Source organism: Schistocerca serialis, chromosome 8 (assembly GCF_023864345.2).
Source record: "Schistocerca serialis cubense isolate TAMUIC-IGC-003099 chromosome 8, iqSchSeri2.2, whole genome shotgun sequence".
NCBI classification, from domain to species: domain Eukaryota; kingdom Metazoa; phylum Arthropoda; class Insecta; order Orthoptera; family Acrididae; genus Schistocerca; species Schistocerca serialis.
The window spans coordinates 252,909,691-252,937,519 of record NC_064645.1 but is presented as its reverse complement, the minus strand read 5'-3'; the positions used below and the strand labels follow the sequence as shown (position 1 = coordinate 252,937,519).

At 42.3% G+C, this 27,829-nt stretch overlaps 1 protein-coding gene across 1 annotated transcript in view; it reads left to right on the top strand.

The window, feature by feature from the left end:
- LOC126416507 (uncharacterized) overlaps positions 1–27,829 on the top strand; it is a 431,842-nt gene that overhangs the window by 384,950 nt on the left and 19,063 nt on the right. Inside the window, exon 5 of the mRNA XM_050084248.1 lies at positions 19,428–19,604. Within this exon, the coding sequence (XP_049940205.1) occupies positions 19,428–19,604 (177 nt within the window). The remainder of the gene's footprint in view (positions 1–19,427; positions 19,605–27,829) is intronic.

The window sequence follows — 27,829 nt, the reverse complement described above, 5'->3', positions numbered from 1 at the left end:
GCATGCTTTTAAAGTGTGATTACCTGTAAATACCACATTAATGCAATAAATGCTCAAACTGATGTCCGTCAACCTCAATGCATTTGGCAATACGTGTGATGACATTCCTCTCAACAGAGAGTAGTTTGCTTTCCGTAATGTTTGCACATGCATTGACAATGCACTGACGTATGTTGTCAGGCATTGTCGGTGGATCATGATAGCAAATATCCTTCAACTTTCCCCACAGAAAGCAATCTGGGGACATCAGATCCGGTGAATGTGCGGGCCATGGTACGGTGCTTTGACAACCAATCCACCTGTCATGAAATATGCTGTTCAATACCTCTTCAACTGCACACGAGCTATGTGCTGGACAGTATGGTATGGGTGCAATCGATGTTGATGTGGCATTCTCAACACTACGTTTTTGAGATTCCTGATTCTCACGCAGTTTGTCTGCTACTGATGTGTGGATTAACCACGACAGCAGCTAAAACACCTATTTGGGCATCATCATTTGTTGCAGGTTGAGGTTGACGTTTCACATGTGACTGAACACTTCCTGTTTCCTTAAATAACGTAACTATCTGGCAGAAGGTCTGGACACTTGGATGATGTCATCCAGCATACCATGCAGCATACATAGCACACGCCTGTTGGGCATTTTGATCACAATAGCCATATATCCCTCCCCCCATGAACCATGGACCTTGCTGTGGGTGGGGAGGCTTGCGTGCCTCAGTGATACAGATAGCCGTACCGTAGGTGCAACCACAATGGAGGAGTATCTGTTGAGAGGCCAGACAAACGTGTGGTTCCTGAAGAGGGGCAGCAGCCTTTTCAGTAGTTGCAAGGGCAACAGTCTGGATGATTGACTGATCTGGCCTTGTAACAATAACCAAAACGGCCTGGTACTGCGAACGGCTGAAAGCAAGGTGAAACTATGGCCGTAATTTTTCCCGAGGGCATGCAGTTTTACTGTATGATTAAATGATGATGGCGTCCTCTTGGGTAAAATATTCCAGAGGTAAAATAGTCCCCCATTTGGATTTCCGGGTGGGGACTACTCAAGAGGATGTCGTTATCAGGAGAAAGAAAACTGGCGTTCTACGGATCGGAGCGTGGAATGTCAGATCACTTAATCAGGCAGGTAGGTTAGAAAATTTAAAAAGGGAAATGGATAGGTTAAAGTTAGATATAGTGGGAATTAGTGAAGTTCAGTGGCAGGAGGAACAAGACTTCTGGTCAGGTGACTACAGAGTTATAAACACAAAATCAAATAGGGGTAATGCAGGAGGAGGTTTAATAATGAATAGGAAAATAGGAATGCGGGCATGCTACTACAAACAGTATAGTGAATGCATTATTGTGGCCAAGATAGATACGAAGCCCACACCTACTACAGTAGTACAAGTTTATATGCCAACTAGCTCTGCAGATGATGAAGAAATTGAAGAAATGTATCATGAAATAAGAGAGATTATTCAGATAGTGAAGGGTGACGAAAATTTAATAGTCATGGGTGACTGGAATTCTGTAGTAGGGAAAGGGAGAGAAGGAAACATAGTAGGTGAATATGGATTGGGGCTAAGAAATGAAAGAGGAAGATGCCTGTTTGAATTTTGCACAGAACACAACTTAATCATAGCTAACACTTGGTTTAAGAATCATGAAAGAAGGATGTATACATGGAAGAACCCTGGAGATACTAAAAGGTATCAGATAGATTATATAATGGTAAGACAGAGATTTAGGAACCAGGTTTTAAATTGTAAGACATTTCCAGGGGCAGATGTGGACTCTGACCACAATCTATTGGTTATGACCTGTAGATTAAAACTGAAGAAACTGCAAAAAGGTGGGAATTTAAGGAGATGGGACCTGGATAAACTGAAAGAACCAGAGGTTCTACAGAGTTTCAGGGAGAGCATAAGGGAACAATTGACAGGAATGGGGGAAAGAAATACAGTAGAAGAAGAATGGGTAGCTTTGAGGAATGAAGTAGTGAAGGCAGCAGAGGATCAAGTAGGTAAAAAGACGAGGGCTAGTAGAAATCCTTGGGTAACAGAAGAAACATTGAACTTAATTGATGAAAGGAGAAAATATAAAAATGCAGTAAATGAAACAGGCAAAAAAGAATACAAACGTCTCAAAAATGAGATCGACAGGAAGTGCAAAATGGCTAAGCGGGGATGGCTAGAGGACAAATGTAAGGATGCAGAGGACTATCTCACTAGGGGTAAGATAGATACTGCCTACAGGAAAATTAAAGAGACCTTTGGAGATAAGAGAACCACACATACGAACATCAAGAGCTCAGATGGAAACCCAGTTCTAAGCAAAGAAGGGAAAGCGCAAAGGTGGAAGGAGTATATAGAGGGTCTATGCAAAGGCGATGTACTTGAGGACAATATTATGGAAATGGAAGAGGATGTAGATGAAGATGAAATGGGAGATACGATACTGCGTGAAGAGTTTGACAGAGCACTGAAAGACCTGAGTCGAAACAAGGCCCCCGGAGTAGACAACATTCCATTGGAACTACTGACGGCCTTGGGAGAGCCAGTCCTGACAAGACTCTACCATCTGGTGAGCAAGATGTATGAAACAGGCGAAATACCCTCAGACTTCAAGAAGAATATAATAATTCCAATCCCAAAGAAAGCAGGTGTTGACAGATGTGAAAATTACCGAACAATCGGTTTAATAAGCCACACCTGCAAAATACTAACACAAATTCTTTACAGACGAATGGAAAAACTAGTAGATGCCAACCTCGGGGAAGATCAGTTTGGATTCCGTAGAAATACTGGAACACGTGAGGCAATACTAACCTTACGACTTATCTTAGAAGAAAGATTAGGAAAGGCAAACCTACATTTCTAGCATTTGTAGACTTAGAGAAAGCTTTTGACAATGTTGACTGGAATACTCTCTTTCAAATTCTAAAGGTGGCAGGGGTAAAGTACAGGGAGTGAAAGGCTATTTACAATTTGTACAGAAACCAGATGGCAGTTATAAGACTCGAGGGACATGAAAGGGAAGCAGTGGTTGGGAAGGGAGTAAGACAGGGCTGTAGCCTCTCCCCGATGTTATTCAATCTGTATATTGAGCAAGCAGTAAAAGAAACAAAAGAAAAATTTGGAGTAGGTATTAAAATCCATGGAGAAGAAATAAAAACTTTGAGGTTCGCCGATGACATTGAAATTCTGTCAGAGACAGCAAAGGACTTGGAAGAGCAGTTGAATGGAATGGACAGTAACTTGAAAGGAGGATATAAGATGACCATCAACAAAAGCAAAACGAGGATAATGGAATGTAGTCGAATTAAGTCGGGTGATGCTGAGGGAATTAGATTAGGAAATTAGACACTTAAAGTAGTAAAGGAGTTTTGCTATTTGGGGAGCAAAATAACTGATGATGGTCGAAGTAGAGAGGATATAAAATGTAGACTGGCAATGGCAAGGAAAGCGTTTCTGAAGAAGAGAAATTTGTTAACATCGAGTATAGATTTAAGTGTCAGGAAGTCATTTCTGAAAGTATTTGTATGGAGCGTAGCCATGTATGGAAGTGAAACATGGACAATAAATAGTTTGGACAAGAAGAGAATAGAAGCTTTTGAAATGTGGTGCTACAGAAGAATGCTGAAGATTAGATGGGTAGATCACATAACTAATGAGGAAGTATTGAATAGGATTGGGGAAAAGAGAAGTTTGTGGCACAACTTGACCAGAAGAAGGGATTGGTTGGTAGGACATGTTCTGAGGCATCAAGGGATCACCAATTTAGTATTAGAGGGCAGCGTGGAGGGTAAAAATCGTAGAGGGAGACCAAGAGATGAATACACTAAGCAGATTCAGAAGGATGTAGGTTGCAGTAGGTACTGGGAGATGAAGAAGCTTGCACAGGATAGAGTAGCATGGAGAGCTGCATCAAACCAGTCTCAGGACTGAAGACCACAACAACGCTAACAGTCATACATCAACACGATATCGACCTTTTCCACAATTGGTAAATGGTCTGTTTTAACATGGGTAATGTATCATGAAGCAAATACGGTCCGCAATGGCAGAATGTTACGTGATACCAAGTACTTTTACGTTTGTGACTATTACAGCATCATCTATCACAAAGCGAAAAAAGTGATCCAACTAAAACATTCATATTTCTTTACGTACTACACGAATATGTTATAAAAAATGGTGGTTCCTATTTTTAAAAAATGCAGTTGATATCCGTTTGACCTACGGCAGCACCATCTAGCGGGCCAACTATAGCGCCATCTGGTTTTCCCCTTCAAGCTAGACGAGTTTCGTTCTTTGTAGTTTTTTCGTTTGATGCTTATTTCATGATACATTTGGCCTGGTCACTATCAATGGACCACCCTGTATATAAAGGTGAGCAGATACACAGAAAAATGAGTATTTTTTTGAGATTAGTGCTACTGCCTGGAGTCTTTCAAGACCAAAGAAGTTCATGAGAGCAGATTTCTGAAACGTTTTATGCATACTTTATGATTTAAGAATTTATTATTTTTTTACTGGTGGAGGCCTATTCCATTTTGCTAATACTGAGAGTTGATAGGTATGGACCATGTGCTTTTACTTGACAGCATTCAAAGAAAAGGAGCATGTCACAAACTTCAGTTATTATTCTTCTCATCATTTATTTGAAGAGGGTTTGGAAACAAAATTGTAAATAGAGCAAGCCTCACTTGTATTCTGGTCATTTCTTCTAAATGTGAATTGTACATGTGTTGCTCTGTCACCATATCTGGTAAAAATACCGGCACAGTCTAGTGTAAAATATGCATACTACTCTTCATACCGTTATAGTCTAGCTCCATGATGACAATTACACTGAGAGCTTACATTTAAGAACAAATGATACTCAAAATACACAATAACTCAACAAATTCTGCTGCGTGAGGTCCACAGATATACTGGAAACACACTGTAATTATTTTTGTACCCCACTCAATAAAAACACAAATTGTTCTTTATATTCACGATAGTTATCTTCTGCTACATGGTGCTCAGAGCGAAGTTCACTTGGCCGCGGAAAGTGTACGGATGATAAAAGCTGGATGACAGCAATGCGTAACTTCATCTAAGAAGTTGCAAGCCATTAAATTCCAGAATGGATGCCAAGTTCATCATAAGCAAAAAACAAATTGTCCCAGTCAGGCCAAAATTGAAATCTAAGTCCAAAGCAAAGTAGCCAATAAAGTAGTATAATGGGGTGTAAAGGACTGGTTCATGTAAGTATGCAAACAGCCTTTCAGTCATGATGCACACTTCTTTACAGTAGCAGAGAACCAATGGATTTGCCCATCTCAGTTGTGCTTCATGGCGACTTCAGCTGCCACACAACTTACTGACTATGCTCTGCTTCCTAACAGAGCATACAATCAATTTATATTAGGATCAGGTGTATGATATGATGTAAGCATTTGGGCTCATGAATTGCAATTTGTGAATCTAGCTTCATTAGCTGGAAGAGTTCAGTGAGGAGCTCTTCTAAAATTATAGGGCACCTGCTGTATAAGACTGAATGATACATTGTTAGTAACTCTGGGAACCTGCTCACTGGAATTTAATCTGAAATCACAAAAAGGGGAGTGCTTTATTGGTAAAAGAATTGAACTTAAATGGAAGTATGAAAGATACTTGCAACTGAGGCCAATATGAAAAAGTTAAAACAATATTGCTTATTACAACTATGGGAAAATGAATGGCACTCTTCTTCCTGAACAAGCAGGAAATATATGAATTTCTACATAAGATCAGGGAAAGCCTAAAACTGAGATTCCTTCACCAACTGAGTGGACTAATACATTACCTTACTGGTCATGGGCTATATGTTACACATCTGCACAAAATTAAAAAAGAGATGAATGATAGTTGCAGCAGCAACAGTGTGGGAACTCCAGAGCACACATTGCGGGACTGTGTGCCCTACAAAGATGCACCAGATAATGGCCGTAAGGTTGCTGGATTCCAAATTGGCACTGAACAATGAAGATGATGTGACTTACCAAACGAAAGTGCTGGCAGGTCGATACACAAACAAACAAACACAAACATACACACAAAATTCAAGCTTTCGCAACCAATGGTTGCTTCTTCAGGAAAGAGGGAAGGAGAGGGAAAGACAAAAGGATGTGGGCTTTAAGGGAGAGGGTAAGGAGCCATTCCAATCCCGAGAGCAGAAATAATTACCTTAGGGGGAAAAAAAGGACAGGTATACACTCGCGCACACCCATATCCAACCGCAGATACACAGACACAAGCAGACATTTGTAAAGGCAAAGAGTTTCAGCAGAGATGTCAGTCGAGGCAGAAGTACAGAGGCAAAGATGTTGTTGAAAGACAGGTGAGGTATGAGTGGCGGCAACTTGAAATTAGCGGAGGTTGAGGCCTGGCGGATAACGAGAAGAGAAGATATACTGAAGGGCAAGTTCCCATCTCTGGAGTTCTGACAGGTTGGTATTAGTGGGAAGTATCCAGATAACCCGGATGGTGTAACACTGTGCCAAGATGGGCTGGGCGTGCAACAAGGCATGTTTAGCCACAGGGTGATCCTCATTACCAACAAACACTGTCTGCCTGTGTCCATCCATGCGAATGGACAATGTGGGAATGACCAGCAACAAACTGTCCATTCGCATGAATGGACACAGGCAGACAGTGTTTGTTGGTAATGAGGATCACCCTGTGGCTAAACATGCCTTGGTGCATGGCCAGCACATTTTGCACAGTGTTACACTGTCCGGGTTATCTGGATACTTCCCACTAATACCAACCTGTCAGAACTCCGGAGATGGGAACTTGCCCTTCAGTATATCCTCTCTTCTCGTTATCCGCCAGGCCTCAACCTCCGCTAATTTCAAGTTGCCGCCACTCATACCTCACCTGTCTTTCAACAACATCTTTGCATCTGTACTTCTGCCTCGACTGACATCTCTGCCGAAACTCTTTGCCTTTACAAATGTCTGCTTGTGTCTGTGTATGTGCAGTTGGATATGGGTGTGTGTGCGAGTGTATACCTGTCCTTTTTTTCCCCTTAAGGTAAGTCTTTCCGTTCCCAGGATTGGAATTACTCCTTACCCTCTCCCTTAAAGCCCACATCCTTTCGTCTTTCCCTCTCCTTCCCTCTTTCCTGATGAAGCAACCATTGGTTGCGAAAGCTTGAATTTTGTGTGTATGTTTGTGTTTGTTTGTGTGTCTATTGACGTGCCAGCGCTTTCATTTGGTAAGTCACATCATCTTTGTTTTTAGATATATTTTTCCCACGTGGATTGTTTCCCTCTATTATATATATATATGTATATAAAAAAACAAAGATGATGTGACTTACCAAACGAAAGTGCTGGCACGTCGATAGACACACAAACAGACACAAACATACACACAAAATTCAAGCTTTCACAACCAATGGTTGCTTCGTCAGGAAAGAGGGAAGGAGAGGGAAAGATGAAAGGATGTGAGTTTTAAGGGAGAGGGTAAGGAGTCATTCCAATCCCGGAAGCAGAAAGAGGTATACACTCGCGCACACACACACATATCCATCCGCACATACACAGACACAAGTAGACATTTGTAAAGGCAAAGAGTTTGGGCAGAGATGTCAGTCGAGGCGGAAGTACAGAGGCAAAGATGTTGTTGAAAGACAGGTGAGGTATGAGCGGCGGCAAAAATTGAAATTAGAAATTAGCGGAGATTGAGGCCTGGCAGATAATGAGAAGAGAGGATATACTGAAGGGCAAGTTCCCATCTCCGGAGTTCTGACAGGTTGGTGTTAGTGGGAAGTATCCAGATGACCCGAACGGTGTAACACTGTGCCAAGATGTGCTGGCCGTGCACCAAGGCATGTTTAGCCACAGGGTGATCCTCATTACCAACAAACACTGTCTGCCTGTGTCCATTCATGCGAATGGACAGTTTGTTGCTGGTCATTCCCACATAGAAAGCTTCACAGTGTAGGCAGGTCAATTGGTAAATCATGTGGGTAGTTTCAATCGTGGCTCTGCCTTTGATCGTGTATACCTTCTGGGTTACAGGACTGGAGTAGGTGGTGGTGGGAGGGTGCATGGGACAGGTTTTACACTGGGGGCAGTTACAAGGGTAGGAGCCAGAGGGTAGGGAAGGTGGTTTGGGGATTTCATAGGGATGAACTAAGAGGTTACGACGGTTAGGTGGACGGCGGAAAGACACTCTTGGTGGAGTGGGGAGGATTTCATGAAAGATGGATCTCATTTCAGGGCAGGATTTGAGGAAGTCGTATCCCTGCTGGAGAGCCACATTCAGAGTCTGATCCAGTCCCGGAAAGTATCCTGTCACAAGTGGGGCACTTTTGGGGTTCTTCTGTGGGAGGTTCTGGGTTTGAGGAGATGAGGAAGTGGCTCTGGTTATTTGCTTCTGTACCAGGTCGGGAGGGTAGCTGCGGGATGCGAAAGCTGTTTTCAGGTTGTTGGTGTAATGGTTCAGGGATTCCGGACTGGAGCATATTCGTTTGCCACGAAGACCTGGGCTGTAGGGAAGGGACCGTTTGATGTGGAATGGGTGGCAGCTGTCATAATGGAGGTACTGTTGCTTGTTGGTGGGTTTGATGTGGACGGACGTGTGAAGCTGGCCATTGGACAGGTGGAGGTCAACGTCAAGGAAAGTGGCATGAGATTTGGAGTAGGACCAGGTGAAACTGATGGAACCAAAGGAGTTGAGGTTGGAGAGGAAATTCTGGAGTTCTTCTTCACTGTGAGTCCAGATCATGAAAATGTCATCAATAAATCTGTACCAAACTTTGGGTTGGCAGGCCTGGGTAACCAAGAAGGCTTCCTCTAAGCGACCCATGAATAGGTTGGCGTACGAGGGGGCCATCCTGGTACCCATGGCTGTTCCCTTTAATTGTTGATATGTCTGGCCTTCGAAAGTGAAGAAGTTGTGGGTCAGGATGAAGCTGGCTGAGGTAATGAGAAAAGAGGTTTTAGGTAGGGTGGCAGGTGATTGGCGTGAAAGGAAGTGCTCCATCGCAGCGAGGCCCTGGACGTGCGGAATATTTGTGTATAAGGAAGTGGCATCAATGGTTACAAGGATGCAAGGATGGTTTCCGGGGGTAACAGACTGGGTAAGGATTCCAGGCGTTCGAGAAAGTGGTTGGTGTCTTTGATGAAGGATGGGAGACTGCATGTAATGGGTTGAAGGTGTTGATCTACATAGGCAGAGATACATTCTGTGGGGGCTTGGTAACCAGCTACAATGGGACGGCCAGGGTGATTGGGTTTGTGAATTTTAGGAAGAAGGTAGAAGGTAGGGGTGCGGGGTGTTGGTGGGGTCAGGAGGTTGATGGAGTCAGGTGAAAGGTTTTGTAGGGGGCCTAAGATTCTGAGGATCCCTTGAAGCTTGGCCTGGACATCAGGAATGGGTTACCTTGGCAAACTTTGTAAGTAGTGTTGTCTGAAAGCTGACGCTGTCCCTCAGCCACATACTCCCGACGATCAAGTGTCACGGTCGTGGAACCCTTGTCTGCCGGAAGAATGACGATGGATCGGTCAGCCTTCAGATCACGGATAGCCTGGGCTTCAGCAGTGGTGATGTTGGGAGTAGGATTAAGGTTTTTTAAGAAGGATTGAGAGGCAGGGCTGGAAGTCAGAAATTCCTGGAAAGTTTGGAGAGGGTGATTTTGAGGAAGAGGAGGTGGGTCCCGCTGTGACGGAGGATGTAACTGTTCCAGGCAGGGTTCAAATTGGATAGTGTCTTGGGGATTAGGATTAGGATCATTTTTCTTCATGGCAAAGTGATATTTCCAGCAGAGAGTATGGGTGTAGGACAGTAAATCTTTGACAAGGGCTGTTTGGTTGAATCTGGGAGTGGGGCTGAAGGTGAGGCCTTTGGATAGGACAGAGGTTTTGGATTGGGAGAGAGGTTTGGAGGAAAGGTTAACTACTGAATTGGGGTGTTGTGGTTCCAGATTGTGTTGATTGGAATTTTGAGGTTTTGGGGGGAGTGGAGCTGGAAGTGGGAGATTGAGTAGATGGGAGAGACTGGGTCTGTGTGCAATGAGAGGTGGTTGAGGTTTGCTGGAAAGGTTGTGAAGGGTGAGTGAGTTGCCTTTCCGGAGGTGGGAAACCAGGAGATTGGATAGTTTTTTGAGGTGGAGGGTGGCATGCTGTTCTAATTTGCGGTTGGCCTGTAGGAGCATGCTCTGAACAGCCAGTGTGGATGTGGGAGAGGAAAGCCTGAGGACTTTTATTAAGGATAGGAGTTGACGGGTGTGTTTATTGGCTGAGTTGATGTGTAGGTGAAGGATTAGGTGGGTGAAGGCAATGGATTGTTCAGTTTGGAACTGGTATAGGGACTGATGGAAAGAGGGGTTACAGCCAGAGATGGGAACTTTAAGTGTGAGGCCTCTGGGGGTAATTCCAAATGTCAGGCAAGCTTGAGAAAATAAAATATGGGAGTGTAATCTGGCTAGGGCGAAGGCATGTTTGCAGAGGGAATGTAAATAAAACTTAATGGGGTCATTGTTGGGATGGTGTGAGGGTGACATGGTATTAGAAGGTACTCCGGAGATGGGAACTTGCCCTTCAGTATATCTTCTCTTCTCGTTATCCGCCAGGCCTCAATCTCCACTAATTTCTAATTTCAATTTGCCGCCGCTCATACCTCACCTGTCTTTCAACAACATCTTTGCCTCTGTACTTCTGCCTCGACTGACATCTTTGCCCGAACTCTTTGCCTTTACAAATGTCTGCTTGTGTCTGTGTATGTGTGGATGGATATGTGTGTGTGTGTGCAAGTGTATACCTGTCCTTTTTTCCCCCTAAGGTAAGTCTTTCCGCTCCCGGGATTGGAATGACTCCTTACCCTCTCCCTTAAAACCCACATCCTTTCGTCTTTCCCTCTCCTTCCCTCTTTCCTGATGAAGCAACCGTTGGTTGTGAAAGCTTGAATTTTGTGTGTATGTTTGTGTTTGTTTGTGTGTCTATCGACCTGCCAGCACTTTCGTTTGGTAAGTCACATCATCTTTGTTTTTAGATATATTTTTCCCACGTGGAATGTTTCCCTATATATATATATATACACTCCTGGAAATTGAAATAAGAACACCGTGAATTCATTGTCCCAGGAAGGGGAAACTTTATTGACACATTCCTGGGGTCAGATACATCACATGATCACACTGACAGAACCACAGGCACATAGACACAGGCAACAGAGCATGCACAATGTTGGCACTAGTACAGTGTATATCCACCTTTCGCAGCAATGCAGGCTGCTATTCTCCCATGGAGACGATCGTAGAGATGCTGGATGTAGTCCTGTGGAATGGCTTGCCATGCCATTTCCACCTGGCGCCTCAGTTGGACCAGTGTTCGTGCTGGACATGCAGACCGCGTGAGACGACGCTTCATCCAGTCCCAAACATGCTCATGGGGGACAGATCCGGAGATCTTGCTGGCCAGGGTAGTTGACGTACACCTTCTAGAGCACGTTGGGTGGCACGGGATACATGCGGACATGCATTGTCCTGTTGGAACAGCAAGTTCCCTTGCCGGTCTAGGAATGGTAGAACGATGGGTTCGATGACGGTTTGGATGTACCGTGCACTATTCAGTGTCCCCTCGACGATCACCAGTGGTGTACGACCAGTGTGGGAGATCGCTCCCCACACCATGATGCCGGGTGTTGGCCCTGTGTGCCTCGGTCGTATGCAGTCCTGATTGTGGCGCTCACCTGCATGGCGCCAAACACGCATACGACCATCATTGGCACCAAGGCAGAAGCGACTCTCATCGCTGAAGACGACACGTCTCCATTCGTCCCTCCATTCACGCCTGTCGCGACACCACTGGAGGCGGGCTGCACGATGTTGGGGCGTGAGCGGAAGACGGCCTAACGGTGTGCGGGACCGTAGCCCAGCTTCATGGAGACGGTTGCGAATGGTCCTCGCCGATACCCCAGGAGCAACAGTGTCCCTAATTTGCTGGGAAGTGGCGGTGCGGTCCCCTACGGCACTGCGTAGGATCCTACGGTCTTGGCGTGCATCCGTGCGTCGCTGCGGTCCAGTCCGAGGTCGACGGGCACGTGCACCTTCCACCGACCACTGGCGACAACATCGATGTACTGTGGAGACCTCACGCCCCACGTGTTGAGCAATTCGGCGGTACGTCCACCCGGCCTCCCTCATGCCCACTATACGCCCTCGCTCAAAGTCCGTCAACTGCACATACGGTTCACGTCCATGCTGTCGCGGCATGCTACCAGTGTTAAAGACTGCGATGGAGCTCCGTATGCCACGGCAAACTGGCTGACACTGACGGCGGCGGTGCACAAATGCTGCGCAGCTAGCGCCATTCGACGGCCAACACCGCGGTTCCTGGTGTGTCCGCTGTGCCGTGCGTGTGATCATTGCTTGTACAGCCCTCTCGCAGTGTCCGGAGCAAGTATGGTGGGTCTGACACACCGGTGTCAATGTGTTCTTTTTTCCATTTCCAGGAGTGTATATATATATATATATATATATATATATATATATATATATATATATATATATATATATATATATATGATATCAGTATAATGGAAGGAAACGTTCCACGTGGGAAAAATTATATATAAAAACAAAGATGAGGTGACTTACCGAACAAAAGCGCTGGCAGGTCGATAGACACACAAACAAACATAAACATACACACAAAATTCAAGCTTTCGCAACAAACTGTTGCCTCATCAGGAAAGAGGGAAGGAGAGGGGAAGACAAAAGGAAGTGGGTTTTAAGGGAGAGGGTAAGGAGTCATTCCAATCCCGGGAGCGGAAAGACTTACCTTAGGGGGAAAAAAGGACAGGTATACACTCGCACACACGCACATATCCATCCACACATATATATATATATATATATATATATATATATATATATATATATATATATATATATATATATTCTTTTATTCACAATAATGTGAATCATATGACCTGTGTTAGCTTCCCAGGTAACTGTAACTGTCAAGAATAAATAAATACAAGGGACAATCACAAAGTTTCCATTTGAGGGCATTTCTTCAGTATATATGCAAAATAGTATGATCCCAATGTGTATATACAAGTACCAGCATGTAAGCAAGTGATTAACATGGTATTCATGTCTTTCCGAGTTGCATGTGATAAATGCAGAAGCACAGACTGTGGAAATCTTATTACCTAATGTATCCAAAGAGAGCCAGCATGCTATTATTCCTTTCTTGGCTGCCTAAGGACAAACACTGGTTGATATCCATCAGGGATTCATGATAATGCACATCCTTGAATCGCAAATGTCGTAACACACAAGCCATGTGAACCCAAGTGGGAGACACTCCACCACCTGCTCTATAGTCTGACCTCTGCCCATGCGATTATCATGCCTTCAGCCTGCCTGATGTATTTCAGACAATTATGAACTCTTCACACAGCAGGATGCAATGTTTCACCAAACATGCATCTTGAAACTAGTCTCTCAGAGCAGTGATTGCTTCAATGCTCACAGCAATTTTATCTGATTGAAATACCAGTTCAGGACTTTATGGTCTTTGAATGGAAACTTTCTGGTCACCTGTTGTAAGTACTGAGGTGACTAATTGAGTCCTCTGCCATATTGCTGATAGCGGTTGGAATGCCATCGCTATAGCTGGAGAATAATTATGAAGCTAAAATAATCATGCTATTTTTATGGAAAATATTTCTTAGTGTTCAATTTTTTTTCAATACTAGCTTTCAAGAGCAGAGCAAATAAGGCTGAAGTGAAACTCTTGTGATGTTTGTGGCTGCCCTGACAGCCATATTCAGTGACATTATATGCAGTGGATTACAGCACATGTTGGCTTTACCAGTACCTGAATCTGCTGTTGTTCCTAGAGAGAAACTGTTGCAGGGTTTATTGAAGGGAAACCTTGCCAGCCATCCCTTAGTCACAAACACTCCACTTGTGTGCTTCATAGCAGTTAAGTCTGCTGTGCATACATTGTTCACCAATCACCAAGTGTTATAATGGTTAATACATTGTATTTAGAAATAATAGAGTTCAAATGCCCATTTGGCTAATATGACTTAATTCTTCTGTCACTTTCTAGAATTACTTCATTAAATGCCAGATCATTCCAGTTATCAAGATCATAGCAAATTTCATTTCTCATCCTTACATTTCTCAGCACTATGCTGCATCTCTAACCTCACTGTTGACAAGTTGTTAAATTCTGGTCATCTTCCTTTTCCTTGGCAGTCCAATATTGTACTCCAATAATCACTGCTTCACTAGATGCCCTGCACATTTGGAGAGATACCATTATCGTAGAGACTTACACTATGTGCTCAAAAGTATTTGGACACCCCCAAAAACATATGTTTTTCATATTAGGTGTATTGTGCTGCCACCTACTGCCAGGTACTCCATATCAGCGACCTCAGTAGTCATTAGACATTGTGAGAGAGCAGAATGGGGTGCTACGCAGAACTCATGGATGTCAAATGTGGTCAGGTGATTGGGTGTCACTTGTACAGGATTATTACAAATGATTGAAGCGATTTCACAGCTCTACAATAACTTTATTATTTGAGATATTTTCACAATGCTTTCCACACACATACAAAAACTCAAAAAGTTTTTTTAGGCATTCACAAATGTTCAATATGTGCCCCTTTAGTGATTCGGCAGACATCAAGCCGATAATCAAGTTCCTCCCACACTCGGCGCAGCATGTCCCCATCAATGAGTTCGAAAGCATCGTTGATGCAAGCTCGCAGTTCTGGCACGTTTCTTGGTAGAGAAGGTTTAAACACTGAATCTTTCACATAACCCCACAGAAAGAAATTGCATGGGGTTAAGTCGGGAGAGCGTGGAGGCCATGACATGAATTGCTGATCATGATCTCCACCACGACCGATCCATTGGTTTTCCAATCTCCTGTTGAAGAAATGCTTCTGCTTTAGCCTTTTGCGTAAGATTTTCCAAACCGTCGGCTGTGGTACGTTTAGCTCCCTGCTTGCTTTATTCGTCGACTTCCGCAGCTACGCGTGAAACTTGCCCACACGCGTTCAACCGTTTCTTCGCTCACTGCAGGCCAACCCATTGATTTCCCCTTACAGAGGCATCCAGAAGCTTTAAACTGCGCATACCATCACCGAATGGAGTTAGCAGTTGGTGGATCTTTGTTGAACTTTGTCCTGAAGTGTCGTTGCACTGTTATGACTGACTGATGTGAGTGCATTTCAAGCATGACATACGCTTTCTCGGCTCCTGTCGCCATTTTGTCTCACTGCGCTCTCGAGCGCTCTGGCGGCAGAAACCTGAAGTGCGGCTTCAGCCGAACAAAACTTTATGAGTTTTTCTATGTATCTGTAGTGTGTCGTGACCATATGTCAATGAATGGAGCAACAGTGAATTTATGAAATCGCTTCAATCATTTGTAATAGCCTTGTATCATACGTCTGTATGTGAGATTTTCACACTCCTAAACATCCCTAGGTCCACTGTTTCCGATGTGATAGTGAAGTGCAAACATGAAGGGACACGTACAGCACAGTAGCGCACAGGTATGTTGACTGACAGAGACTGCCGACAGTTGAAGAGAGTCATAATGTGTAATAGGCAGACATCTATCCAGACCATCACACAGGAATTCCAAACTGCATCAGGATCCACTGCAAGTGCTATGAGAGTTAGTTGGGAGGTGAGAAAACTTGGATTTCATGGTCAAGTGGCTGCACATAAGCCACACATCACACTGGTAAATACCAAACAACACCTCACTTGGTGTAAGGAGCATAAACATTGGATGATTGAACAGTGGAAAAACATTGTGTGAAGTGATGAATCACAGTACACAGTCTGGCAATCTGATGGCAGGGTGTGGGCATGGTGAATGTCCAGTGAACATTATCTGCCAGCGTGTGAAGTGCCAACAGTAAAATTCAGAGGCAGTGGTGTCATGGTGTGGTTGTGTTTTTTCATGGAGGGGGCTTGCACATCTTGTTGTTTTACATGGCTTTATCATAGCACAGGCCTACATTGATGTTTTAAGCACCTTCTTGCTTCCCACTGCTGAAGAGCAATTTGGGGATGGCAATTGCATCTTTCAACACAATCAAGCACCTGTTCATAATGCACAGCCTGTGGCAGAGTGGTTACATGACAATAACATTCCTGTAATGGACTGGCCTGCATAGCATCCTGACCTGAATCCTATAGAACACCTTTGGGATGTTTTCCAATGTCGACTTCATGTGAGGCCTCACCAACCGATGCTGATACCTCTTCTCAGTACAAAATTCCATGAAGAATGGACTGCCATTCCTCAAGAAACCTTCCAGCACCTGACTGAATGTATGCCTGCAAGTGTGCAAGCTGTCATCAAGGCTAAGGAGGGCCAACACCATACTGTATTCCAGAATTACCAATGGAGGGTGCCACAAACTTGTAAGTCGTTTTCAGTGAGGTGTCTGGATACTTTTGATCATGAAGTACATTTGAGTAACTGTGATACCATATGGGACCATACATAAGTCAGTGTATTCTTTGTGAAAAATGCTGCACCAAATGCCACACTTGCATAGCATACTGATTGTTTTCTATTGTACTGATTGATGGTGATATGCATGGTACTTTTTACAGAGAAAGGTGAACTCATCCGCAAAGTGATCTGTCAGTCACGACTCCCAACTATCACACTCTTTTCTGTGGTGCTGCTTAATAACGTCACTTCCACTGACCTACTGAAATACATATCACCTTCTTGAAAGCATCCATAAATTCTTTTTGTTGATGCAAGTTATCCAGTGGTAGTTATAACGTCTGAAAATCATTGGTGTGATGCTGTTAATTTATATCCTTCTGCATTCATTTGAATGTATTGATTATTATTATTACTTCACTTGCTTTTTTATTAAATTTCACTGACTAAACATAATAAGGCTAATATCTTTACAGAAAGACAAAGTTAACATAAGAGCATGACAACAATAGAAATATTAATCTTTCAATTTCTGTATCATCACTGTTGGATTATGGTAACAAAGATGAGTTTCATTGTTATCAATGCAAAAAGTTTCTATGTGCATCAAACAGATGGACACACAAACATTGCAACAATATTTTGGCAGTCTTTTCTGTAATATGCAGGAACTACACTTTTTCCTCTTGACCTCATTCTCATTTTCTTCATTTCTGCTTTCTTCTTCTGCTTCTTCTTTACATGTTGGCTTATAACATTTTGACATCTGTTGAAGATGCATGTGAATTCTTGAGGTTTCTAAACTTCTTTGAATGAAATGATGTGAAACTAATGCATGAGATAATTGTTTCAGATATCATTATCTTGTGATATAACTTTCATTGTTGTGAAAATAAATTCCACATGAATTGATCACACTCATATTGATCATTGCAAAAAATATAACCACTAACCAATAGTGTACATTTCCAGCAAAGCTGTATTGTTATCCATATTGTTGACTTCATCTTTGGTGCCATTGCCGAGAGTTGGATGATTATCGAATCTTAAGGCACTGCATGATGAATTCAAAATTTTTGATGTTCATTACAATTTAAAATTTTTCAGTACTGTCTCCACCAGTTTTCGACAAGGCCTCTAAGTTCGTATTTTAGTTTTGTTAATGCCAGCTAAAAACAAAACAATGAAGATGGCTTTAAATTCAATAGCATCTGTTGGTTTTATATCTCTTTCATGCTAAATTAAGCTTCAGCATTCTCTGTGTGCTGGTTTTCAAACAGAACTATAATGAACAAAATGTCATCAAATAGGAGGCAATTCCAGGATTCCAAAGGAATTCTCACTGTTTTCATCACATCTTTACATCCAGGTAACTTATGAATCATGTTATAGTCCCTGAAAAGCACTATCTGTGGTGGTGAAAACTTATTTATTTTGTCCCTTTGTAATTTCCAATCCAGTAATGATTGTTTTCCTCGAGTACTTCCTCATCAATATCAGTGAAATCTTCCTCACTTTCTGAATCTTACTGCTGAATTTAAATTTTGTCAACACAATCTATGTCCACTGCATATACAAGATTCTCTTGAACTTCATTATTACCCTTTTTATACAGCATCTTTTACATTTCTTCAACATATTTCGGGTTGATGATATTACACTTCTTACTGTGGCTACCATAATCCATTATAGCCCACATGAAACAAAAAACATCCCATGAAGTAACACAATGAGATGTTGTGTACAAATTATTCAGACAGCCTTCACAAATTATTAAATGATCCAAAAAGAAAATAAATGTATTTTACATTCTAATGTAACTTTCTACTACTTGTGAAGTTTTGTTGATAACCAAACAAAAGTGCTATTGGAATGAAATGTGCATGGACACAGAATATCAAATTGAGCAATCAGTGCATATTTTGACAGTAGAGCAGTCACTGTGATACTGAAGCACACAACAATGAAAATGGTTCAGAGAAGGAAAGCTACTGGGGAGGGGGCATCCTGTTGTCAAAGATTTTTATAAGCTGCTCAAGAATAAAGTAAAAATAAATCAAAATTGTTAGACATTGAATCCAATACACTGGCAATATTTATGACAGAGAAACAATTTCCTATTTCCAGATACTTTCATAGGAAACACTGACTTCACACATGAATTTAAAAAGAAATGTTTAATCTGTAACTTGCCTGCATTTTTAGAATTATTCAACCACACACAATAAAACTTGGATAACAGGAGAACTAATGTTCACAATACACACACACACTTAGGGTTCCTCCAAACCCTTGATCAGGAGAGAAAATATGCAACAAACAAACCATTGTTGAAACTTCCTGGCAGATTAAAACTGTGTGCCCGACCGAGACTCGAACTCGGTAGCTCGGTGGTAGAGCACTTGCCCGCGAAAGGCAAAGGTCCCGAGTTCGAGTCTCGGTCGGGCATACAGTTTTAATCTGCCAGGAAGTTTCATATCAGCGCACACTCCGCTGCAGAGTGAAAATCTCATTCTGGAAACCATTGTTACTAAATAGATATGAAACTCATTCCTGCTGTTAGTAGAAGATAGTACTATTCTGTCTCAAAAACTATTAATGTTATGTTTCATTTTACTTTCATTATAATGAAAATACATTTGAAAGTACTGTGAAATTTCTATAGTGTGTATAGTAACAACTGCAAGTTTCTCCTATTCCTTCTCCTTATGTTGCTTGATATACAGTGAACAGCATCTGTATGTGATAATTATTCAAGAAACTGTTCACTGCAAAGCAACAAGTGACATTATTCATTCTTTCAATGCAAGAAAACAATCCTGGTAAGAATATATATTCAATACGTAATGATTAATCTGTTATTTTTTCTTTAAAAGCTAATAATCAGAAAGACTTTTTGTTTTGTTTCTACGTGTTAACTTCTAATTTATTTGGTTCAATGAATCTTCCTTTGTTCAAGGTTATGGAAGACTCCTGGAGAGAATGGACATCAGCTCGTTACATCTACCTTAACCTACCAGATGAACTTGGACTGACACGGATCTCTCTCTATAGACAGAAAATCCCTTGGTCAATAAACATATTTTCATATATTGTTCTAGTAGAGTGCCAAAATGTTTCAAGCAAGGATGATCAGGTATGGATTCTGACTATCCTAAGTACCAATACTATCACAACACAATAATTTTGTTTACAGTGTGTGTGAAAGTAACAAAAAGTCATTTATTTGACAACAGAAGGATTTTTAGTAATAAATAATGTTGTTTTTGAGATAAATGCTGAAAAAAGACATATTTTCAGTGTTTTCTTTCAGAATAAGTTACTGGTAACTGCCACCAAAATCTGTAAACTGCCATGAAGAGCACACTCAATTGTACTTGTGTTGTACCATTAGATGTTTTTTTCATAGATAGAGACACATGAAAATAATTACTGCTTTGTATGCAGGATAATCAATTAGAAAACCAAGTTTTATATGTTCTTGCTATTCTTGTAGGAATAAACTCAGTGTACTACTTGAAATAATTATAGCTCACTCCATTTGGATTACACCTTTATTGTCAACTGAACACACAAAATCCACATATGGATACTGCCATTATTTAGACACTCAGTAGAGAATTATATATACAACATTCACAGAGTTTAGTGCCAAGCTGTGATTTCATTATGTTCACTATTGACAATATTATTTATTACTATTTACACATCTGAAATTTTTTGACCTTAGACCATTATCAGGTGGTAGGTGCTGATGCACAGCAGTTGTCAACATTAATTTAAAAAAAGGCATGTGAGGCTCTATATCGCATGTCAGCATTCACTGCATACACCACCGGTATGTGACAAATGCTGATATGATCCATAGGAGCTCTCATCTGCTTTAGTCAGTGTGTTAATGTTGACAACTGTTGTTTTCAGCCTGTTATCACTTCATAATGACTCCAGGTCAAAACTGCAATCAGGGGTATTGTAGTAAATAATACAAATTATTGTAAACAGGTTGTCATTTTAAAAATTCTACAAGACAATGATCCTAAACGAAATACAGCCTTGTACAAATATTTACTTTAGTTCAGATTTGTACACTGCTCATTATTCCACATATTTACACTACATAAATTTATATTTTAATATAAGCACCATGCTGACCATATATGATCTCCAAGTCACAGACAGTATGGGCTCAGAATAACACTCTTAATGTGTTCCTCAACTGATTTCAAACTTTGGATACAGTAACTCTTTCAGCATACTACTTTCTTCAGAGAATTTGGAAGACAAATTTCAGGAGGAGTGGTAACAATAATGTTGTGTAGGAGGGCATTCTGCTAAAAGTCTATGATTTCTCAGTCATTTTGTGATGACTTATTGTGTGCAGGCAATCAGGTCCCTTGAGTCAAGATGCAGAATATGCTCACCAACTGGATGCTGGATTACCCAAAGCAGATAACTTTTGTGTGGACATTAATATCGTCAACAGGCTTAGTAGTGGTCTACCTATATGAAAAGATGTGCACTAAATACTTTTTCAGATGTATAGAGGTCAAGATGTGGTCCTAAGGTGGCAAGTGAATTGGCTGCTTTCAAGACAGTTTAGAGTGCTGTTTCCTTGCCAGGACATGGGCTGCAGAGCTGGTGGTGTCTGAAATCTTATTTAGAATCATCAGTAAAACATTCCTGTTTAAAAAAGTCTTCTATTCATGCCAATTACAGGGACAGAATTGCAGCTGGAGAGAAGGTTATTGTCCTCTGTGACATAGGTGGCCATAGCTCTTGGCTTCCCATTATCAGTGGTTTGCACACCAGGCAGGCATCAGCCATGAGTGGTGATGGCTGCCACCATTAGTGCAGCTGCAGAGGCCTGATACAAGTGGTGTACAATCAGTGAAAGATCACAAAGACGGCCCCAGACAGCTTGGCCGCCATCTGTCGACGACGTTTAAGCCGAGGTGCCCAGTGTGACTGAAGGCGATAGCTTGCGCACACCCTGACAGTGGTCAGCAACAGTGAGGGCCCACACAGGCTGAATAACAGTGACAGTGCATCTGGGCAGCCAGATGGCCCATTCTTGAAATCACAGCCCCAGGGAGGTAGCAATCAGTAGTAGGAAGTCACCAAGTGGGTGACCCAGTGGTGTGGAGGTACCAAGATGACTGTATGCAGACTTTCAGCTCAGGTAGGGGCCTGCAACTACTCATGGCAAAGTCCACAGAAGGTGGCTGGGTTCTGTACCTTGTAGTGCAAGTGGCCTCTGTCTTGTAATCATCGGCTGTCACACACTGTGTTACATGGCATATCATACACACCTGTATGCAACTGGATACAATGAGCATCTGAGAGTGAGGGTCTAACTTAGGAGGTACAAATGGGAGAGCCAGACTGGCTAATAGTCCTCCCATGCCAGCACTTGAGCCCAGAAGTCATAACAGGCTAGAGTGCCCTACCATAGCCATTAGGCAAAAACGACTTCATTTGTCTTGGGGTTTTTTTTTTTTTTTGTTTTTTTTTTTTTTGTTTTTTTTTTTTTTTTTTTGCTTGGGCAGTGCTTCCAGATGGCCTGCCACTGCCATAAGGTGTCCCGACTTTGTCTTTTAGAGGCAGTGGCTGTCATATGCTGCAGTGTCAGCATGCTGAATGAGTACCCTTGCACTCTGAAAATACTTTCTTTCTCCATAGTGGCTGGCCTTCAGGCTGATGGACACTTCGCCCCCTGTGACATCATTTTACTGATTTGATGCTGGGCAGTTCATTACACCATGCTTATCCATCGCGCAACATTCCTCACTCCTCTGAAAAAATCTAGTCTCCAGATTGGTTCATTTTTATATTTCTGGACAAAAGAGATCTCAACACAACATTCTCCACTACTCATTATTCCAATTTAATTTAAAGCACATAGTTCTATTAAACCAAATGCTATATCCTATGATTAACCCAGTCTATTGGTAGCTAGCATAATGGGAGCTCCTTAGACTGAGTGGTTCTCCACTTAAAGTAGATGCAGGTCTTGCAAAGCAGAATCAGAGCCACAGCGGTACCAGAAACTGAATCAGTCAAGGTTATGATTTTATTGCTTTGTTTATCATGGTACAGCCTTACATGGCGCAAGATCTGCTCAGCACTAATACAATCTTTGTGCATGGCTTTGAGCACTAAATACATCAAACAGAAAAGGTCAGGCTTCAAGGCGTTACTCAGGTCGGTTCATTTCTGAGTGGGAAACAAGTCTAATGGTTGTTCAGGCTAGTATAGCAACAACTCAACAACTGTGTCACATTCATTATAGTGGTCCCAGTGGTAGCAGCTTGGAGATTGAAAGTAAATCCTATTGTATCACAGGTTGTACCATTAACCCACTACCTCACAGTTCCAATCTCATGATTCCGTTGGGTCAACCCTGTTCGTAACAATTTATAATCACTTCTTCCAGTGCAAATATGGATTAAATCTAGTGCATATCAACACTTTGGAACTAAGGGTGTGGTATCAGGACATCCCTTTAGCATCCTACAGCACCCATTTTACCTAGGAATAACTGTACCTCACATATTTTTGTGTCAGACTGGACCATCCTCATTGGGCATATACACACGTCAAAAAAAAATTTGCATCACCTCAGTTCTGAGAGTTCCGGAACCTGTACGGAAAATTGAAATAGAGATCAACATAAACATCATTTCTGCCCTTTTTATTGCTCATGAAAACCACACATTGCATGTTGTACCACCATACAGTGAGAACTTCAGAGGTGGTGGTCCAGATTGTTGTACACACCGGTACCTCTAATACCCAGTAGCATGTCCTCTTGCATTGATGCATGCCTGTATTTGTCATGGGATACTATCTGTAAGTCCATCAAGGCACTGTTGGTCCAGATTGTCCCACTCCTCAATGGCGATTCAGTGTAGATCCTTCATAGTGGTTGGTGGGTCACCTCATTCATGAACAGCCCTTTTTAATCTATCCCAGGCATGTTCAATAGGGTTCATGTCTGGAGAACATGCTGGCCACAGTAGTTGAGTGATGTTGTTATCCTGGAGGAATACATTCACAAGATGTGCATGATGGGGGCATGAATTGTCATCCACAAAGATTAATTCCTCTCGAGTATGCTGCCAAAATGGTTGCACTGTCAGTTGGAGGATGGCAGTCACGTATCGTACAGCCATTACAGCACCTTCCATGACCACCAGCAGTGTCTGCACCTTGCTGGACAGTGTGTCTAAGGCGTTCAGCCTGACCAGGTTGTCTCTAAACATGTATCCAATGATTGTCTGGTTGAAGGCATATGCGACACTCATCAGTGAAGAGAATGTGTTACCCAGTCCTGAGCGGTCCATTCGGCATGTTGTTGGGTCCATCTGTACTGCAATGCATGGTGTCATGGTTACAAAGATGGACCTCGCCATGGATGTCCTGCACATCATGCAGCCTATTGTGCACAGTTTGAGTCATAACACGACATCCTGTGGCTGCACAAAAGCCATTATTCAATATGGTGGCATTGTTGTCAGGGTTCCTCTAAGCCATAATCCGGATGTAGTGGTCATCCACTGCAGTAGTTGCCCTTGTGTGGCCTGAGCAAGGCATGTCATTGACAGTTCCTGTCTCTCTGTATCTCCTCCATGTCCAAACAACATGCTTTGGTTCACTAAAAGATGTCTGGACACTTCCCTTGTTGAAAGCCCTTCCTGGCACACAGTAACAATGCTGATGTGATTTAACCATGGTATTGACCATCGAGGCATGGTTGAACTACAGACAACACGAGCCGTGTACCTCCTTCCTGGTGGAATGACTGGAACTGATCGGCTGTTGGACCCCCTCCGTCTAATAGGTGCCACTCATGCATTGTTGTTTACATCTTTGCGCAGGTTTACTCACATCTCTGAACAGTCAAAGGGACTGTGTCTGTGATACAATGTCCACAGTCAACATCTATCTTCAGGAATTCTTGGAACTGGGGTGATGCAAAACTTTTTTTGATGTGTGTAGTAACTCTTTCCCTGTGGCATTGGTATAACCCATCCTCAACATCAACGTGTAGCTTCTCCCTCTACCTAGGGACCAACATTACTTCTTGGATCTTTACTTGTACATATTTCCTCAAAACTTTCCATTTTACTGGATTGGAATAGGCTGTAAGACATTTGTAACATGCGTCAACATTTGCCACTGAAAACTGTAGCAGTATCTATATGGAATATGGAGTTGTGTTCTATTGATGATAATTTTTACTGTTGCCATACTATAGAATAACAACAAGCTCTGCTCTGTTCATTTCACTACATGCTGCAGGCCAGCTGTTAGTTCTTCCTGGAGCTTCTATCACTGGTTGTGAACTGTCCTGGAGGTAGTAGTGTAGGACTGAGTTTCTATGTAATGCATGGTGTAGTGTTTCCTGTAAGGCAATCACTTCTACTCTTGCATTCCCAATGCTATCAACTAAGTCTCATTACTGCTATCCTAACACCCAGCAGGTCTGTATCATGTTTAAATGCTGATTTACTGTACCCATGACTGTTTTCATGTACCCAGTTAGCTCTGTAGTTAATTCTTGCATCAGTCAAGAATTATTTAACACATTATTTCCCAGGCTTGTTGATTTTGTGGTGTGCCATTCCCTGGCTGCTCTGTTATTACTATTTCTCTGAATCTTGTCAGTGCCTATAATTAAGGAAAGGATAGATTGCTTCTGACCATAAAGATGACATGTTGAGTCACAGACTGGCACAATGAAAAGACTGTTAGATGCTGAGCTTTTAGCTAAAGCCTTCTTCAGAAAACAGAAGAAAACACACACGTACATTTACACAATCTCACACACACTTGACCGCTATCTCCAGGTGCTCTGGCCAGATTGTAACACTCTTTTTGTTGTGCTTGTCTGCTATTCAACAGTTCATCTCTACATTGAGCATCAATCTATTCCATTCATAATTGTTGATATTCCAGCCTGGACTTTCCATTATTGTTGGTACCTGCCATTCCAAAGACTGTCCTTAACAATTTCTCACCTGTGACTAGCCCCCATTTCCTTGACATCACCATGCATATGGTGCTAGGTCTATCACTTGGCACAACGGCTCTCATAGCTGTTCATATGACACATGTAACCCCTGATACTCTCCTCATATCTTTTCTAATATTGCTTTCCATTCAGCCTCGAGATGCAATCTGGTGAACATCTCCTCCAGCCTCCATACCTCATTCCTTACTTCCCAAGCATTGTAAGTCAACCTCAGTATCCAATGATGGCTGGTTAGTATGACATCCTCCTGCCTGGACAAGATTACTCCTCCCTCGAATTGCTGTGTCCGTGGCATGTTCACCACTTCTCCACTGAATAGGTGTAGCACCACCACAATTATTGCACGAGTCATGATTGCCCTTGGTGGTAACACTACCTGAGGGCAAGGAATCCATATCATTCTCCCCCCACCCCTCTTAAAAGATCAGACACACATTTTCCATATACCAATAATGATATGACTGACCCTAGTGCATTGTTGCATTTACACACCATATTATCTAACACCCCCCCCCCCCTCGCCCCATGAACCATGGACCTTGCCGTTGGTGGGGAGGCTTGTGTGCCTCAGCGATACAGATAGCCATACCGTAGGTGCAACCACAACGAAGGGGTATCTGTTGAGAGGCCAGACAAATGTGTGGTTCCTAAAGAGGGACAGCAGCCTTTTCAGTAGTTGCAGGGGCAACAGTCTGGATGATTCACTGATCTGGTCTTGTAACACTAACCAAAACAGCCTTGCTGTGCTGGTACTGCGAACGGCTGAAAGCAAGGGGAAACTACAGCCATAATTTTTACCGAGGGCATGCAGCTTTACTTTATGGTTAAACGATGATGGCATTCTCTTGGGTAAAATATTCCAGAGGTAAAATAGTCCCCCATTCGGATCTCCGGGTGGGGACTACTCAAGCGGATGACATTATCAGAAGAAAGAAAACTGGCATTCTACGGATCGGAGCGTGGAATGTCAGATCCCTTAATCGGGCAGGTAGGTTAGAAAATTAAAAAGGGAAATGGATAGGTTAAAGTTAGATATAGTGGGAATTAGTGAAGTTTGGTGGCAGGAGGAACAAGACTTCAGGTCAGGTGACTATAGGGTTACAAACACGAAATCAAATAGGGGTAATGCAGGAGTAGGTTTAATAATGAATAGGAAAATAGGAATGCGAGTAAGCTACTACACACAGCATAGTGATTGCATTATTGTGGCCAAGATACATATGAAGCCCACCCCTACCACAGTAGTACAAGTTTATATGCCAACTAGCTCTGCAGATGATGAAGAAATTGAAGAAATGTATGACGAAATAAAAGAAATTATTCAGATAGTGAAGGGAGACAAAAATTTAATAGTCATGGGTGACTGGAATTCATCAGTAGGAAAAGAGAGAGAAGGAAACATAGTAGGTGACTATGGATTGGGGGTAAGAAATGTAAGAGGAAGCCGCCTGGTAGAATTTTGCATAGAGCACAACTTAATCATACCTAAGACTTGGTTCAAGAATCTTAAAAGAAGGTTGTATACATGGAAGAAGCCTGGAGATAGTGACAGGTTTCAGATAGATTATATAATGGTAAGACAGAGATTTAGGAACCAGGTTTTAAATTGTAAGACATTTCCACGAGGAGGTGTGGTCTCTGACCACAATCTATTGGTTATGAACTGTAGATTAAAACTGAAGAAACTACAAAAAGGTGGTAATTTAAGGAGATGGGACATGGATAAACTGACTAAACCAGAGGTCGTACAAAGTTTCAGGGAGAGCATAAGGGAACAATTGACAGGAATGGGGGAAAGAAATACAGTAGCAGAAGAATGGGTAGCTTTGAGGGATGAAGTAGTGAAGGCAGCAGAGGATCATGTGGGTATAAAGATGAGGGCTAGTAGAAATCCTTGGGTGACAGAAGAAATATTGAATTTAATAGATGAAAGGAGAAAATATAAAAATGCAGTAAATGAAGCAGGCAAAAAGGAATACAAATGTCTCAAAAATGAGATCGACAGGAAGTGCAAAATGGCTAAGCAGGGATGGCTAGAGGACAAATGTGTGGATATTGGAGAAAAGAGAGCCACTTGTATAAATATCAAGAGCTCAGATGGAAACACAGTTCTAAGCAAAGAAGGGAAAGCAGAAAGGTGGAAGGAGTATATAGAGGGTCTATACAAGGGCGATGTACTTGAGGACAATATTATGGAAATGGAAGAGGATGTAGATGAAGATGAAATGGGAGATCCAATACTGCGTGAAGAGTTTGACAGAGCACTGGAAGACCTGAGTTGAAACAAGGCCCCGGGAGTAGACAACATTCCATTAGAACTACTGACA